This window comes from Doryrhamphus excisus, linkage group LG6, assembly GCF_037039965.1.
Source record: "Doryrhamphus excisus strain RoL-2023G ecotype Guam linkage group LG6, RoL_Dexc_Guam_v1.1, whole genome shotgun sequence".
NCBI classification, from domain to species: domain Eukaryota; kingdom Metazoa; phylum Chordata; class Actinopteri; order Syngnathiformes; family Syngnathidae; genus Doryrhamphus; species Doryrhamphus excisus.
The window spans coordinates 18,236,632-18,253,982 of NC_136362.1; the positions used below are offsets into that span (position 1 = coordinate 18,236,632).

General features: G+C 41.2%; 3 protein-coding genes across 3 annotated transcripts; all 3 read right to left on the minus strand.

Moving 5' to 3' along the window:
- Positions 1 to 2,181: 2,181 nt before the first annotated feature.
- On the minus strand, positions 2,182 to 5,174 carry camk2n2a (calcium/calmodulin-dependent protein kinase II inhibitor 2a). Its single transcript, XM_058067070.2, has 2 exons — positions 4,762 to 5,174; positions 2,182 to 3,790 (listed from the first exon to the last, which is right to left on the minus strand). Exons 1-2 carry the CDS (start codon positions 4,928 to 4,930, stop codon positions 3,720 to 3,722), a joined length of 240 nt encoding a protein of 79 aa, XP_057923053.1. The 5' UTR covers positions 4,931 to 5,174; the 3' UTR covers positions 2,182 to 3,719.
- Positions 5,175 to 11,305: 6,131 nt separating this feature from the next.
- On the minus strand, positions 11,306 to 12,259 carry LOC131125576 (putative G-protein coupled receptor 148). Its single transcript, XM_058067240.2, has one exon. It carries the CDS (start codon positions 12,257 to 12,259, stop codon positions 11,306 to 11,308), a length of 954 nt encoding a protein of 317 aa, XP_057923223.2.
- Positions 12,260 to 14,955: 2,696 nt separating this feature from the next.
- On the minus strand, positions 14,956 to 17,111 carry mterf4 (mitochondrial transcription termination factor 4). The gene is made up of 4 exons (XM_078790995.1): positions 17,029 to 17,111; positions 16,445 to 16,850; positions 16,191 to 16,375; positions 14,956 to 16,059 (listed from the first exon to the last, which is right to left on the minus strand). The coding sequence occupies exons 1-4, from the start codon at positions 17,053 to 17,055 to the stop codon at positions 15,667 to 15,669; spliced, it is 1,011 nt and encodes a 336-aa protein (XP_078647121.1). The 5' UTR covers positions 17,056 to 17,111; the 3' UTR covers positions 14,956 to 15,666.
- Positions 17,112 to 17,351: the final 240 nt, after the last annotated feature.

Consider the following 17,351-nt stretch of genomic DNA (forward strand, 5'->3'; position numbering starts at 1 on the left):
ACATCATACCATGTGCGTATTTGCATTTAGACATGAGTAAAATAGCGAAAATGCTAACAAGCTAACATTTTGCATGCTAGCGCCTAGCAATATAACACTAATTACCAAGAGAGCCAAGACAGTTCTATAATGACCCTATATCATGCCATGTGTGTATTTGCATTTAGACATGAATAAATTAGCGAAAATGCTAACATGCTAGCAATTAGCATGCTTGTACCTAGCAAGTTGGCAGCAAGTACTGAAAGTGCCAACACACTCCTGTAGTGTCTCTATATGATGATGATGATTCTCCAGTCATTTTAGGTGATTTTAGAAAACGTTTTGGTCGTGTTTTTACTCTTAATTTTTGACTAATTCTCATAAAATTATGGCTTTTTCTCATGAAACTGTTTTACGTTTGTATAATTTAATTGTGTACTTTTAAGTCACATGCCCACTGAGACAAACACAGGAGAGGAGCAGCCACACAACAGGCACACAAATGTCAGTCCGCTTCCGGCCCTGTGCGTTACTGTGAAAAGTGTAATTGTGCGTGGCCTCTCACAGACACACACATCAACCATAAGATCAATAGTGTGTGTGTGTGTGTGTGTGTGTGTGTGTGCGTGTGTTCATTCAGGGCAGCGCTGATGTTATCAGGATCAATAACACCCCTGATGGAATGTGGTCAGGTACATTAATGATGTTTATCTAATATGCTGTTTCAGTGAACTGGTTACTTCACAATAAAAAAATGATCCTTTCCATCATCTCGGCTCATTCTTCATGAACCAGGCTGAGTTTCAATTTGGCAAATAAAAACACAATGCTGTAACATTTTTATTTTCACTTTCAGATTTTTGTTTTTCAATGACAATACTGGAGGATCACACTTGCTCCTCGGTTATCGTGGTTAGTTCTCCAAAGTAGGATTCAATACTAATCACCAAAATATTTTCATAGTTTGAGCATAGAAAACCTGTTTGGCGCTTTCTAAACATGGGGTTTAACATTATTAGAGCCCTGTAGATATGATATAATTTCACAAAAGTTATTTTTATACTCCTCACATTGCACAAGCTGTGAATCACTGTAGGGACATAACACGTGCTAGCATAACAAGCTAACTAGTTAGCCTCTCCAGTTTACTTATTGTAAACTTTAAGTGTTTCCAATGGAAATAAGGCATAAATTTACCACGTCCACATGGGATGGATGAGAGGAGAACCTTTTTCCATTTAATCTCAGCCCTTTCATGGCTTTGCTGGCCTCCATGCTGGCCTCCATGCTGGTCTCCATGCTGTGTGAAAGGTAATGTAATCTAACGTCATGTCTCATAACATTACTGGAGCCTAGTGACCAAAAAAAGGTTACAGTCAACCACAAAAAGCGGTTATTTATTAATGAATTATTTGTTGGGGAGCGATATTCAAACCACGACATATTGACTATTGCCTGGTATAAAGAATGGTACAGTCCTGTTGTCTTAGGTCATCCTTCATGAAGCAGGAAGTAGCCCGCTAGCCTATAAATGAATAGACCAGTAAAAACGGCGCAGTACGAATTTTTTTTTTACTGCATTTTCTTGTAGCTTCTCTTTTTTTGCTTTTGAGTCACAGTAAACCCACTCGACTACCAAAAATGGTACAGTCCTTTTGTCTTGGGTCATCTTCCATGAACCAGGAAGTAGCCTGCTAGCCTATAAATGAACAGACAAGTTAAAAATTTTTTTACCCCATTTTCTTTTAGCTTCTCTTTTTTTTGCTTTTGAGTCACCATAACCCCACTCTACTACCAACAATGGTACAGTCCTGTTGTCGTGGGCCATCTTCCATGAACCAGGAAGTATCCTGCTATAGCCTGCTAGCTAACAAATGGACAGAAAACATAGGGCTTTATGACTTTTTAAATTTACCTTCAGATTTATGATTTATTTTATGAATTTTAACCAGGAAGTAAGCTCCAAGCTAACAAATGAAACACAACACGAGGAGTGTAGATTCTGTTTTTGGTGTTACAATGGACCCCAACATAAAAATGGTATAGTCCTGTTGTCAGGGCTCATCTTCCATTAAGTAGAAAGTAGCCTGCGAGCTAACAAAAGGACACACAAACAAAACTCTAACAACTAAAAAATAGAGGCCTGAAGTGTAACATCCAAATACGTCATGTGGTTTAAAAAAAGCCACCAAAATCACATTTCCATCTTCTTTCACCATTTATTAGTTCACCAAATACAGTGAAAATGGCATCATAATATACAATGACTCATTCTTAGAATGTCATGACATTTTTGTTGCTTTTTTTTTTTGCTTCATAAAACAATGTTCCGTTATTGAAAATATTAAGGTTTCATGCACAACAAACCATATCCAGTTTCTTTAAAATGATGGTACAAAATAAACCAACTTAATAAAAAAACAAAAAACAAACTGTAATGCTGAAAATCGGTCAAATAACGTGTTATTTGAGGATACTCGTAAACAGTGCAACGTACTCTAAAACTGCCATTTTCTAACAAATTCATCAACGAAGCTCAAGTCACAGTATACGATTTCTTACTAATAGGTGAACATTGATGTGTGCAAAAAACCCAGACACATTCAGTTAGTCTTTAAAAAACTTCCGAGCTCTGATAAACGAACGAGAGCAGTCGAGAAAATACACCTGGCCTCGTTCCGTCATGTCCTCTGAAGTAGAAACTTTTTTGTTGATGAATTGTAAGACCATAGACTAGCATATCATTTAAATAACAAATATTTAGATATAAAAATACAAATATGACTCTTTTTTTTGTTAAAAACAAGCGTGCCCGGGTAAGAGTGGTGGCACCTATATTGGCACCGGAGTGAAAATTCATGCATGAAGTAAAACACGAATAATCCAACGTATAGAAAGTATAGTATTTGGACTGTTAGTTTAGATATTTTCTTTAAGCTCCACAATTTGGTAGATATGTGCAGGTTTACATGAGCTACATGAAGGAACCAACCTGCAACTTTAACCACTGATGGCCAAAGCTAGAAAGACAATATAGCTTAATGCTCTTTATAACGGGCCAAAACAAGTAGGGTTCCACTACAGAAAATATCAACATTGTACCGTCCTCAGATATATATATATGTATATATATATATATATATATGTATATGTTTTACATACAATCTGGTCTCCTTCAGTTAGTAGACTTGACTTGGTCTGTTTGGAGGGGGGGTTGGGATCACAAAGCAGTAGAGCAGCAACAGGAATGCATTGGACCGGTGCTGAAAGGACAGCTCCCCTGAATGCACCATCTAAAAAGGAAGGAGGAAGTGGGGCGGTTTTGCAAGCTGAGCCTACTGTACAACATTAAGCGCCATCCTCCCTCTGCTTGTTTTTGCTTGTGTACAGCGCATTTGGAGCAAGGAGAAAGGAGTTAATGACAAGTTCATCCATCACCATGAATAGAAAGTCAGTACAGGTTGACAACCCGAAGAGCCGCCGTCTCGACATCTCGCATGGTTTCTTCTTCCTCTTTAAAAGAAAAAAAAAAATCACGACTTGCTTGGAGGATTGCCGACAATATCCCATGACCAGTCGCTCCACTCCTCCTCCATCCTTTCTTTTCCTCCACCATCTTTCATGCCATCTTCACTCCGTGTGCTGTCACCTCCTGCAATCCTCCCAACATGCACAGCCGACAAGTGCTTCAAATCGGTGATCAAAATGAAAAAAGTCTGCAAGGCATCATTGTGGTCTTAGACGCCGGGTGACGACTTGTCTGTCATGCCCTTCAGAACCTCGTCTATTCGGTCGTCCTCGATCACCACTGTGGGGAGGAAGAGGAGTGTGTTTACTGAGGCCTTCTCGTGCATTTGTGTCGCATTTCACGCAAACGCAAGGTGGGGAGGGATGAGGATTAAACAAACACAAACTGCGTGCTAAAGACAACACATTCATCGTTGGGGTGTGTCCTCGCGTGAGCGTGACTCGTGCTTGCATGTAAACAGACTGAAAGACATGCACAGTCTCTGAATGCATCATAGGGTTGCAACATGCATGTAACAAGTAATTACATTCATGTACATTGATTGGTCCCCAAATGTATCATAGGAGTAAATAACATGCATGTCTACCATACATAAACAACACTGAAACATATTTAAATGATCTCACGGGTGCATCATTAATCTCACATAATATACATGTTATGGTTTAATCATTTGACTGGTCCTTGAATGCATCGCAAGGTTGCGCCATACATTAATACTCATACTCGTGTATTCAAATTGTACTCAGTCGGTCCAAAACTGCATCACAGAGCATCATGACGCATTAATAATGGTAAATAAAATGTACGTATGAAGCCGTAATTTTAAAGCCATGTTCAATTAGTACTTGAATGCATCACAAGGTCGCACCTTACATTAATAATCGTAAATAACATGTACGTATCAAACAGTAAGATTGAAATCATAGTTGATTTGGCCCTGAATGCATCATCGCAGGGTGGCATAGTCGAAAATAACATATATGTGGCTGAAGCAGTCATGTTTCAGTCATATTCGATTCCTCCCTGAATGCATCACAGTGTGACACTATAACAGCCACGTAAAAGCCATCACATCGGTCCCTGAATGCATCTGCAACGGGGGACCGTGCATGTAAACAGTGTGTCAGTGAATTAAGCATTGTTTAAAAATATTCGCCTGGCGCCTGAACGCACCATAGGGTCTCATCATGCATTAAAAAGCGTAAAAATGTTGGTAAAAATACGGTAACAACTTAAGGACTGTTTACCTCGCTTGGCTCTGCCGATCTGGCCGAGCTTCGGAGGTCTTTTAGCCTGCGAGCCGGCAAAAAAGGCGTTTGTGTCCTGCAGTCCGCAGCTAAAGGACATCTGGCTGACCTCGCTGTCCGCCCCATAGCCGCTCATCTTCCCCTCGTTGTATGGCAATACTTCGGACATGCTGGCGGCTACCAAATGGTGTCTCTGTGAGGATTCGAGTCGTCCTTTTTTTTACTTAGATCCCGCTGGGGTCTTGTTGTGGATTTCGTCTTCGGGTCCGATTTATGGTATGTGGATGCCAGCTGTGGGTGGTCCCTGTGTGCGGCTGCAGGGACTTGGACTTGGTGTGTGTGCTCGCTTGCGTGGCTGGTTGATGTCTGATGAGAGAGGAGGAAGATCCCGGGCTCATAAAGGAAACCCAGGCGGAACGGTGAAGTCATCCATCCGGGTTTGAGGCGCGCGCGCGTGTGTGTATGTGTGTGTTTATTGTGGTGACTCCGTGTGGTAGAGGTACAACAGTGCCATCAATAGGCGGGAGATGGAACTGCATAAGGGGAAAAGACGTTGTCTATCAAAACGACCCTATTTAAAATTGCATTTTTAGTATCAAAGTATGAAAGTATAATTTATTTATAATTTATTTTACTTTTTATTTATAATTCACTTGGGTTTTGGTTGTTAACTAATTTAAACGGCAATGCTAACTATGCTAATAGGTAGCTAGGACCATCATCCTGTTGAAGAATTTGCCTTCTCTTTTCGTTTGGAAGGTAATGGGCAACAGGAATTTAGAGAGAACTAAACAATGGTGTTGTATTTGTCAAGGCCATCCCAATCATCACAAATACAGCAAAAGACAAAAAGGAACCCAAGATTCACCATTTGCATTTAGACATGAATAAATTAGCTAAAATGCTACCAGTTAGCATTCGAGCACCTAGCAAGATGACAAGTCTGTCCTATAATATCCCTGCATCATGCCGGGTTTATATTAGCCTTTAGACCTGAGGAATTGAGCTAAAATGCCAGTGTGCAGTTAGCATGCTAGCACCAAAAGTGCCAAGACTGTCCTAAAGCATTCCCACATCGTGCAATGTATATATAGGCCTTTAAACAGGAGTAAAATAGCCAACATGCTAACAGTTAGCATGCTAGCAAGATAGCACTAAGTGGCATAAGTGCGGAGTCACTTCTACAATGTCCATACATCATACCATGTGCGTATTTGCATTTAGACATGAGTAAAATAGCAAAAATGCTAACAAGCTAACATTTTGCATGCTAGCGCCTAGCAATATAACACTAATTACCAAGAGAGCCAGGAGTAAACAGGAGTAAAATAGCCAACATGCTAACAGTTAGCATGCTAGCAAGATAGCACTAAGTGGGAGTCAGTTCTATAATGACCCTATATCATGCCATGTGTGTATTTGCATTTAGACAGGTAAGGTAATGGGCAACAGGAATTTAGAGAGAACTAAACAATGGTGTTGTATTTATCAAGGCCATCCCAATCATCACAAATCCAGCAAAAGACCTGTTGGAACCCGCAGGAACCCAAGATTCATCCAGAAAACAGTCAAGTTTGGCAAAACACGCCTTCATGATCCGCGTCACTCAATCAGCAGCACGCATCTTTGACAAGAAACTAGTCTGTGTGTGCTCACCAATCACTGCTTCCAATTACACATGAATTACATGATGCGTCACTACTCTACCTCCCCCCTTTGCCCGAAAAGCTCTCATTGATCTTATAAAGGGTGCACTACACCCTCACACACACCAGACACATTGGTTTCTGTTGACAATCTGTGGAAAAACACTGGCTAAAAGTGAGAACCCGGATTGATTGAGAGAGTATGAGCCATTATTGGAGGTTTCTATTGCAGAGGGAAAGGAAGGCAAGGATAGACAGTGAAGAACCATACTATTAATATTGAACCATAAATCATTTCACTGCCACGTGAGCCATGCCACAGTATAAAGTAAAACCTCAGTGGTCTAAATCATATTATTCTTCACAATTAAAAATATTGGAGGGCCCTAGACTTACTTTGGAAGCATTTAAAAGTACCTGGGTTACAATAACACATGGACATTAAACTTAGGTCATAAAGTATTTTAAAAATATTTAAAACAAATGTTGTATTCTTGTGTTAAACTATGCCAAAGTTTAAGATAATTAGGTTATCGCATTTGAAAGTGAGCCCTGAAATAAATTTGGCATGGCTAAAAACGTGCGGTTTCAGAAGGCGGGGTAAAAGTGCCCATTTGTGATGTCACAGAGTGGCAGACTTCCTTATATGGGCGTGACCGTAAGCCAGATCAGTATATAGCATTTAAAACTACCTGGGTTACAATAACACATGGACATTGAACTTAGGTCATAAAGTATTTTCAAAATATTCTAAACAAATGTTGTATTCTTGCGTTAAACTATGCCAAAGTTTCAGATAATGAGGTTTTTGCATTTGGAAGTGAGCCCTGAAATAAATTTGGGATGGCTAAAACATGCGGTTTCAGAAGGCGGGGTAAAACTACCCATTTGTGATGTCACAGAGTGGCAGACTTCCTTATATGGGTGTGACCGTAAGCCAGATCAGCTCTCTGCCCTCCCCCAGGCTCTGTTCCTCCGTTTACTTGCTAGAAATGGCTCGTACTGGACTTCCTGATTCGCTATACCAGCAAAATAAATGAGCTGTGGGCTGCAAATGGTCTCGGAACCGCACTTTGGATACCCCTAGAATGGAAAGAATTTTACTGATCCGTCGGGTGTGTATTGTCAATGACTGTTTCAGTGGCTCCTCTCTCAAAAGTGGAGCAACCAAGTGAGGGAGATAATACATTTGAGATGATAAACTAATGAAACTGTGACCTGCATAAAGGTCCAAAAACAAGGACAATCCCCATCTTGGTTTGTTGACAAATTGTCTGCTGTTCATAAGTAGGTCACCTAAGCAGACGGCTGACACTGGGAATTGGTATCATCAGAGTGTCAAGCGCGCCGCTGTGGCTCTCGCTTTCTCTCCAGAGATGCAGCACCTCTGTCAAAATGTCGGCTGATGCTGTCAAACATCCTCCGTCTCGCTGTCACATACACACACACACACACACACACACATCAAGTGACGGTGAGTTTGTGATCGGACACTAATGACGCGTCTTGCATCTATCTTTCTTGTCATACTATGGATTGGAAATTAAAAGAAAAATAACTAATATACAATGACAAAATCTGTTAAATATGTTAGTAAATTACGTACCGTATATGCTCCAATTAACACCTTTTTAAAAAAAAAAAACATTGAGTGTGTATTTACAGCAGTGATGGACATATAGAGTGCACATGTACATACGTGAGGAGGTTATAAAACACTATACTGACAAAAGACTATTCATCAAATACGAGATAGTGATACATTATAGTCATTGAGTTGTCCTTGTTGATACACTACAATGCTGATGGGGATGTCAAAAAATCCAAACAACTGTCTCCAAGTCTTCGTATTTCATATTATGCGAAATGATACCTTTGTTAACCAAGATAAATGTTAGGAGTAATTAACTCATTTGGTACCAAAGACATATTTATACTTTTATTTCAACCCGACTGCTCACTCCCAAAGATGTATTTTTGTGGCAGAGACACAAGTGGTGATGATGCAACTCCACAATAGAGGAGAGCATGTGTGGTGCGGTTTTAAGCCCAAAAAGGACGTGCATTTTATAAGATGTCGGCCTGCATATCTCCCACAGTACATGCTCCACAGCAACCAGGAAGTGAAAATGCATTTTTAAGGGACAGTTCAGTTGCAAATGTGAATATTGTTAATAATTCATGGTGTTATATTTGTAAACAAATAGTTATTTTCATGTAAACTAAACATGCTAGGTTAATTGGCATCTCCAAATTGTCCATAGGTATGAATGTGAGTGTGAATGGTTGTTTGTCTATATGTGCCCTGTGATTGACTGGCGACCAGTCCAGGGTGTACCCCGCTTATCGCCCAAAGACAGCTGGGATAGGCTCCAGCACCCCCGCGACCCCCGTGCGGATAAGCGGTAGAAAATGAATGAATGAATGTAAAACAAAGATTTGGCGTTGTCTATGTTGTGGCATCGTTTTAGACATTTTAGCTAAATATACATGGCTAAATTTGTGTCAAAGTGAAAGTTATGCTTGAGATGTCTCTTTTCTCTCCCTTTTTTGTTGAGAACTTACCTATGTTCTGCTGCTGATTACTAAAGAAGGGAAAAGTGTAGAAACAAATTTATAATTAAAGATGAGAGTCTTCTTTAGTGTATACCATCTCTATTTAGCCTAAGAACACAATATTCTGTATACATTGAAAAATCAGTCAAAAATGGCTGGGGTTGAATGAGTTAATTACCATTGCACCCACCAATACAAATTTGGTCCATACCAGCTCATTAGGGAATAATCATATCATTAGGCAGGATTCAAGAGCCTACAGAAATGAAATACAACAGGATGCAGTTTCACACTTTCATGTTAAGAAATGTCGCCATCTAGCGGTAGAAACTGGTTGTTTCATCCTTTAACAAGCAGGTGTGTCAAACTCATGCTATGGAGGGCCGAGACACTACAGGTTTTCTTTCCAGCCGGTCACCAAAGCAGGTGATTTTAATGATTAACCCTCCTTTGGTTTGAGAGAAGGAGCTCGTCAATGAAATCATCTGCTGGAGAAACTGGTTGGAAAGAAAACCTGCAGTGCTTCGGCAATCAATCGACACATGTTTTACAGCATCCATCACTACCTTCACTAGGGTCGCTGGTGCGCTGTCTTTGGGCAAGAGGTGGGGTACATCCTGGACTGGTCGCCAGCCAATCACAGGGCACATACAGACAAACAACCATTCACACTCACATTCTTACCTATGGGCAATTTACCTATGGAAAACGTAGAGTTATTTACAGAATAAAGTAGATTAAAGCAGATAAAAGATCCATGTATATGTGGGAATACATAAAATGCGTCACATGTTGTTGTTAAAGATGACAAATAGGCTGCTGACTCACAAGTCTTGTCTGCCACCAGGTGCTATTGACTGTTATTGCTGAGAAAAGAAAAAAAGTACATTCAGGAGTCTATCTTAAAAAGCAGCAGCCATTAGATGCCCACCTTTTAGATGGATAAGAGTTGAGTCAGTTAAGATGAGGCACAGCAAGACCTCCATAAGGACCTCATGTCACTTGGTCACAGATCTGAAAAACCTTGCGATAATCCAAGTAAGATATACTGTAGGTCAAGGTATTCCACTTCCACTGGAGTTGCTAATAGCCTTTTTCACCACAATTGTTATGTGTAATGTTGTGGTAAGATTGTGTGCTCTTTGTTAACGCAGATTTACGTTTCCACTCTTTGAGGGGTCTCCTGACCACTTTTCAAGTATCTCTCCGAAGGGTTGATTAATTTATTATCAACTTTAGGTTCAACAGTTTGGTTCGGCAGTAGTTTGGAAGTTTTCGGGAACGCTTTGGAGTGTAACCAATCACAGCAAAGTGTACATGCCTGGAGGCGGGCCATGGGTGGAATAAATTAAAACAGACCATCATTATAAAGGGTCGAAAAAGGAGCATAACAGGTCTCCTTTAAAACACAAGCAATATATTTCTGCTGGTCAGAGGTATTTTATATGAGAGCAGGCAAAATAGGCCTAGCAACAAAGATCCTCTATAAACAGCAGATGTGTAAAAATGATCATCTAAGTTTACACACACTCTTTATGAGCATGAAAGTTGGAATGGAGGTATGATACAATGCACGTCAATGATTTGGGTGCACAAGATTGATTTTATTTTGGACTTTCTCAGAATGTTACATGCAAGCTCAAATACAGTCGTCCCTGGCAATACCACGGTTCGATTATCGATATCGATATTATCACATTTCTTCAGAAATTAATTAACTAATGAGCATTGTTTCATGGTAGACTATGATCAGCCAAGGCTTGTCTGACATGATAGAGTGAAACAAAGGTTCTCCTCCCATGCTGTGTGGAAGTGGTTGGTTTTTAAAATAACTGATTAGCTAACCGTGACTCCCGGAACTAATTAACCACTATAAACAAGGGACAACGGTATATACAATACATACATTCTAAAATCCTAAATGTTATTCATTCATTCATTTTCTACCGCTTTTCCTCACGAGGGTCGAGGGGGTGCTGGAGCCTATGGAGCCTATGGGCGAGAGGCGGGGTACACCCTGGACTGGTTGCCAGCCAATCACAGGGCACATATAGACAAACAACCATTCACACTCACATTCATACCTATGGACAATTTGGAGTCGTCAATTAACCTAGCATGTTTTTGGAATGTGGGAGGGAGGAAACCGGAGTACCCGGAGAAAACCCATGGGGAGAACATGCAAACTCCACACAGAGATGGCCGAGGGTGGAATTGAACCCCTGGTCTCCTAGCTGTGAGGTCTGCGCACTAACCACTTGTCCACCGTGCCGCCCCCAATACTCCAAGTAGTTCCAGGTGAAGTTGTGCTTAAGTTAAAAGGAGGCCTACTACGAGGCCTACTACGATGCAGTGATCTGGCTGAGTCTTCGGTGCAGCAGCTGCAGCAGAGTATCAGAGATCTCGTGGTAGCGCAGGCCGTACAAGTAAGGAGCAAAGGCCCTGGGCAGCAACATGAATACACACATGTTAACCGTGCTCACCCACACTCGTACATCTTGACTGACGTTTTTGTTCTGAAACAGCAGGAGCTCCAGGGTAAAGACAAAGCCAGGGGTGAAGTAAAGCAGGAGAAGAACCCCGTGGGCCAAGAGAGTGATGCGTGCTCTGGAGAAGCGGTTCTGCCAGATGCCTTGGGTTCTGGTTACCATGTAGAGGCGGATGTAGCAGTAGAAGATGAGCACAGTGCAGATGAGAGCGGCGACAAAGAAGTAGATGTGGATCCCTGCCATGTTTTTGGCCTGAACGATGCCCAGGGAAATGAGGACGAGGCACACGGCCACCGTCTCGTGTGGATTCCCCTTCTCCACTTCCATGAGGATGACCAGGGTAAAGGGGTACGTCGCCGCCAGCAGCCAAGCCCCTAACAGGATTCTGCGAGTGCGAGCAGGCGGGAGAAGATCGTGGTAGTGCAGCGGCCAGCGTACGGCGGCGTAGGTGTCCACCACCATGAGGGTGACAGTGAGGATGGCGCAGCAGTAGGCCGTGACGGTGACGGCAGTGACCAACTCGCACAGCAGCCACGGCACCTCGGCCTCTGCAGCGTTGAGGATGACAATGGCCAAGTTGAGGGTGAGGAAGAGCATGTCCGCTGCGAGGATGTTGACCACCAGCAGGTAGCGTGTCTCCTGCCGTAAGGCACGCGACACCAAGATGCACGCCATGAGGACGGGGTTCACCAGCATGGTGGCAAGCGTGACCACGGTGGTGGGGATGAAGAAGAGCTCCAGGTGCCACCTTCGTAGGCTTGCCACCCACTCGCGTGTCAGATTGGCGATCAGGACGGGCTCTGCCATCTTGTCTTGTACGTATCAACTTCTTCCTCCAGCAGCTTCCTGTTGATGGTATGCATAAGTGTTGTTAATTTAAAAACAATAATCATTAGACAAACGGTCACTTCTAGGTAATTAGTTACATCCCACCTGTGCACCTTTGAATAGGACTTTAGCTGTGCTAATCAGAAATAATGTCATTTGGAGACATTGTATGGAACTAAATTGATTGAAATGTACTATGCATAGTATACATGTGGACTAGACTAACTAGATGACCATGTGATCTTATTACAGAGGTTAGAAAACTAGGGGGGAATCTTTGGTACTGCTCTAAACTGGTTCAAGTCCTATACTTTGTAGGAATTGGTACAGTAACTGTGTCTCCAACCAAATAGCTATGACCCGTGGGATTCCCCAGGGGTCAATCCTGGAACCCCTATTATTTGATATGCACATGCTCCCTTCACGCCAGCTAGTACTCAGCTGTAATGTGTCCTACCACAACTATGCAGACGATACTCAGATCTACATGTCACTGAGGGCAGGTGAACATGCAAAACAGCTTTCTCTCAAACAAAATCATTTAAATCAGGTGTCTCAAACACGCGGCCAAATGTGGCCCGCAGGACACTAATTTGAGGCCCCCGCCTTGATATGAAAGTTTAATGTTAGTGCGGCCCGCGCAAGTTTGATATAGATGCTGTATGGTATCATGTACCCAGAAAAAATTATTACGTTTGATTAATGTTCATGTTAAAGGTTAAATAACTGTTAATAGTTATCCTCCCTTTCCATGTGGAAGTGGTAAGTTTTTGGCTATTTAAGTTTAAAGGAAATAAATTGAAGGCTACCGTTTAGGTCGCTAGCTCTCTAGTTTGCGAGTTAGCATGTGTCTCAAGACCCTGCAGTTGCGCAATATGTTGTAAATAAAAAGAGTATAAATGTGACTATAGTCGTGTTTTGTCATGTCTACAGGGCTCTAATAATGCTTTGTTCATTTTAATCTGAAAAAATAATTTGTCTACCCACCAACTATATGTGGTTTCTTAAGTTTTTATTATTTGCCGTTTTATTATTATTCATGTATTTATTTATTCTGATTTATTTCTTTATTCTTGATTTATTATTACTATCATTATTTATTTTTCATCTTATTTTGTGTAGAAAAATAAAAAGTAAGATATTTGAGAACAATAGAATGTTTTATCAGAGCTTTTCTTGTAGAAAATTGGAACCAAAGCGAAGTTTTTAAAAGAATTTTGTTTTTAATAAATGCGTTTTTTTTGGAAAACCTGATGCGGCACAGTCTCACCCAGACCCGAGCTCTAGTGGCCCCCAAGTAAATTGAATTTGAGACCCCTGATTTTAATCATTGTCTTTAGCCCACAGAAATAATGAAATAACTTTTTTAGTGGAAATTTTCCACTAAAACCTAATCGCAGGTTAGAATTGTATTGGTAATACTGGACTCAGATCTGAACTTTAACAGCCATATTAAATCAATAGCATCATCAGCTTTTTACCACCTAAAAATCATTGCCAAAATCAAGGGAATAGTGTCAGATATCCAGAGACTTAAATGAATGCCTTTGTCTCCAGCAGGCTGGACTACAGTAACCTTCTCTCTAAACCAGCTGCAGTCCACCTAGAATGCAGAGTCTTGACTAGAACCAGGAAATATGACCAAATTAGTCCAGTACTCAGGTTTCTGCAATGGCTTCCTGTCGCTCAGAGAAGAGACTTTACAACAGCTTTGCTTGTGTATGAGTCTTTTCATGGTCTTGCACCAAAGTACATGGTCATACACAAAGTACCATCTCGGGCTCAGGTAGTGGTCTCCTGCGGGCATCCGGAGACTAAATACGGTGAGGCTGCGATTGAGTTGTATGCTGCCAAAATCTGCAACACTCTTTATTTAAATCTAAGTTGAAAACACTTCTTTTCAGCTGTGCAAGTATTTTATCTGCACTCATTTTTATGCAATTATATGTAAGGATTTTTGAATTATTTAGTTTTAAAGTAATGATTTTGGTGATTTTACCCCTCTTTTCAATTTGAATTACCTGGTATATGAACTGTGTTGTATAAATAAACTTGCCTTGCCTTACACAACAGTGCATCATTACTTCCAATAACGGTCATTTCGAACCCACACAGTATCAGGCTTAGCTCAAAATGTCATTTAATACACTTGTAGCTTTATATGGCACAGATAAGTCAAGATTTGATCGTTAAAGCACACAGACAAACATATGGATCAATAGTCTCTATTCAGACTTACAACATAGGTATTGACAGAGCAAGGTTCTTACCTCATGCCCTCCATGGCAGAGAACACGGTGTGTGTCGCACATCCATTAAGGCCGAAATCTTGTGTAAATCACCAGGTGTTTTTCTGCCGCCTGTCCCTTATCTGATGTCTTCTTTGTTGACTCGTACAAATGATTCCACGCTACAGACACTTGGCCATCACGTAGTAACCGGGTGGAGCTTTTCCACCATTAGTTGCACGGCAGACACATATTCTTTTACATTCATTATTTCTATTTATGATACAAGTTATTTTTTTGTTCAGCCTCTGGAAATATTTATGTAGAATTGAAAATAATGAGACAATTAAAGGCTGACTGTCATGTTGTTTAGACGTTAAACTCGCTAAGTTGCAATCATATGCACAATTAGTGAAGAATAAGACAGATGAGGATAATTATTATTATTTTTTATTTATTATTGGTTGTCTCTTGGTAGATTCAGGAAATATATTTCAGCTTTTTGAAATCAAACTAATCAGTGAAAAGTAAAGAAAAATAGGGCTTTTCAGCATTGGTGGTGATTTGCATTTTACTATTGTGGCAGTATTTGAGCCACATTAAAATACTACAAAAATAAAGTCCTATCATTGTGATTTTTTCAAATATTACTACTTTATTCTTGTAAAATTAAAGGTAGAGAAGTTGTCTTGAAAAACTCAATTCTTGTGATATTCTCCACCAAGGCAAAACAATACAAGAATAAAGTCAATAGAATTTTGTTTGCAACCCCCCCCCCCACCTTGTGGCTCTAACACCCCTCTGTAGATCCATTTTCTGTACAGCTTATCCTCACTAGGATAATGGGGGTATGCTGGAGCCTATCCCAGCTGTCTTCAGGCAAGAGGTGGGGTACACCCCGGACTGGTCACCAGCCAATCACAGGGCACATATAGACAAACAACCATTCACACTCACATTCATACCTATGGACAATTTGGAGTCGCCAATGTGGGAGGGAACCGGAGTACCCGGAGAAAACCCACGCATGCACAGGGAGAACATGCAAACTCCACACAGAGATTTCCAAGTGGAGAATCAACCCTACATGGTAACCACTCATCCACCATGTGGCCCTCTTTGTAGAGCCAGTTCACTTAAATAAATCTCTTTTTAGTGTCATTTTCTTTTCCTTTTCCTATAACCATCCTTGCCTTCAAACTCATCTTCCTCCTCCTCCTCCTCATCATCCTCCTCCACACTTCCTGTTTGGATGTTGCCAAGGTGACGCTCCTCTTCCTGCCACTCTCTGGCCATCAGTCTCTGAAAGACGTCATACTCCTCCGCCGATGCTGCCTGGGCAACATGTGTCAGGAAGGTGTCCAGGTCCACATTGAGAATGTTGTCCAGTTTGGGGTTAATGATGGTGGTCTGGCCTTTCTTGTCAGGGGTTTGGTACAAGCCTCGGCGCTCCAAAAAACAGTGACGACAACGCAGCTCGTCCAGGGTGGAACGAAACAATCTGTTCTTGACCATCTCAGCTTGTTTGATGCCCATTCGGAAGTAGACATACTGTCAAAACATTGGGGGAAAATATTTTTTTTAATTGCATTTACAATTTTTGCACATTTTTTCTTGTTTAATTGGAATATTAGAATGTGTGGGACACCCCTGCCTGACACTACTTTTGTTTTAAACCTGACCTGAAACTTATACTGCAGCTGAGCCAGGTCCTCTTGCACCACGGCAGGACTGTCCCGGATAATGTCTGTGACTTGCTGCAATGTAAACAGGCACTTCTCTCTGAGGAACATCACCGCATGGTTGACCGTCTTCACGGGCACAGTGAGGATAGCAGGGTAGTAGGCCACCACTCTCTGAAGACTGCCTATACAGACACAATGATTTTGTTGTAATAAAGTGTACACAGGAGAGCAGTGCAGCGAGATTACCTCACCTTCTCCCAAACCAAGTCTGCGCAGGTTGCTAATGCGCTGCTGAAGAAGTGATTCCTTGATGGTGTAAAGCTCAGGACATTTAGTTAATAACTTAACCACACTGGAAGGGTTGAGACCCAACACAAACAAAGCTGTGAGAGTTGATAAACAATGCTTAGCAGTGGATTTGGTGACATTTTTATATATTTCCTCAGCCTGTGTGTCTGTGAAGCCCATGTCAGACAGACTTTGGAGAGACAGCTGTGGAACTCTGGGAGCTGGATCATTGCTGGCTGCACTTTGTAGCGAGGAGGTGCTGCTAGATGAACACAGTCTACACTGGACGAATGGACGATGCAGCCATCTACCAGACTGTGGGAGGCTAAATAGAGATGAGGTGGCACGCCTTATAATCCACTGAAGAACCTGCGAAAAGATGTCAGACAATAGCGCTTATATGGATGGGCTCTGGGATGGTTAAAACGGTTAAATGTAAAACTTGATAGTATTTCCCATCAATGGTGTTAACAAATAAAACATAAAATATAAAAATTGTTGCGAAAAAGGCACATTAAACGTGTATGGGTTGGTTTTATTTACTCACCTTCCGTGAAGGAACACGAGAGTTCATGTTTCGTCCGTCCCAAATTAAATTCCGTGCGTCAACAGCAAAGACAGGAGAAGTTCCGCCTTGACGCACACACCACACAATTTTTTCGAGTTCATTTTGATACTAAAATCCTTCGAAAATGGTAAGTTACAATGAATTACCACAGTGCTTTGTTAAATGGTTCCACCACTTGTTTTATATTTGTGATTTTAAATTAGTCAGTACATTTACTTTACAATAGTAAAGTAGTAGTATGTAAGTAGTAAGTAGTAAAGTATGAGTATTTACCGACTGACAAAGGACAACAAATTACCATT

Coding starts and splice junctions, on each gene's coding strand:
- camk2n2a (XM_058067070.2), bottom strand. CDS start 4,930: ATGTCCGAAGTATTGCCATACAACGAGGGGAAGATGAGCGGCTATGGG. Junction 3,791..4,761: donor GATCGGCAGAGCCAAGCGAG/GTAAACAGTCCT, acceptor TCCTCCCCACAG/TGGTGATCGAGGACGACCGA.
- LOC131125576 (XM_058067240.2), bottom strand. CDS start 12,259: ATGGCAGAGCCCGTCCTGATCGCCAATCTGACACGCGAGTGGGTGGCA.
- mterf4 (XM_078790995.1), bottom strand. CDS start 17,055: ATGAACTCTCGTGTTCCTTCACGGAAG. Junction 16,851..17,028: donor CTCGTGTTCCTTCACGGAAG/GTGAGTAAATAA, acceptor ATCTTTTCGCAG/GTTCTTCAGTGGATTATAAG. Junction 16,376..16,444: donor CAGACTTGGTTTGGGAGAAG/GTGAGGTAATCT, acceptor GTGTCTGTATAG/GCAGTCTTCAGAGAGTGGTG.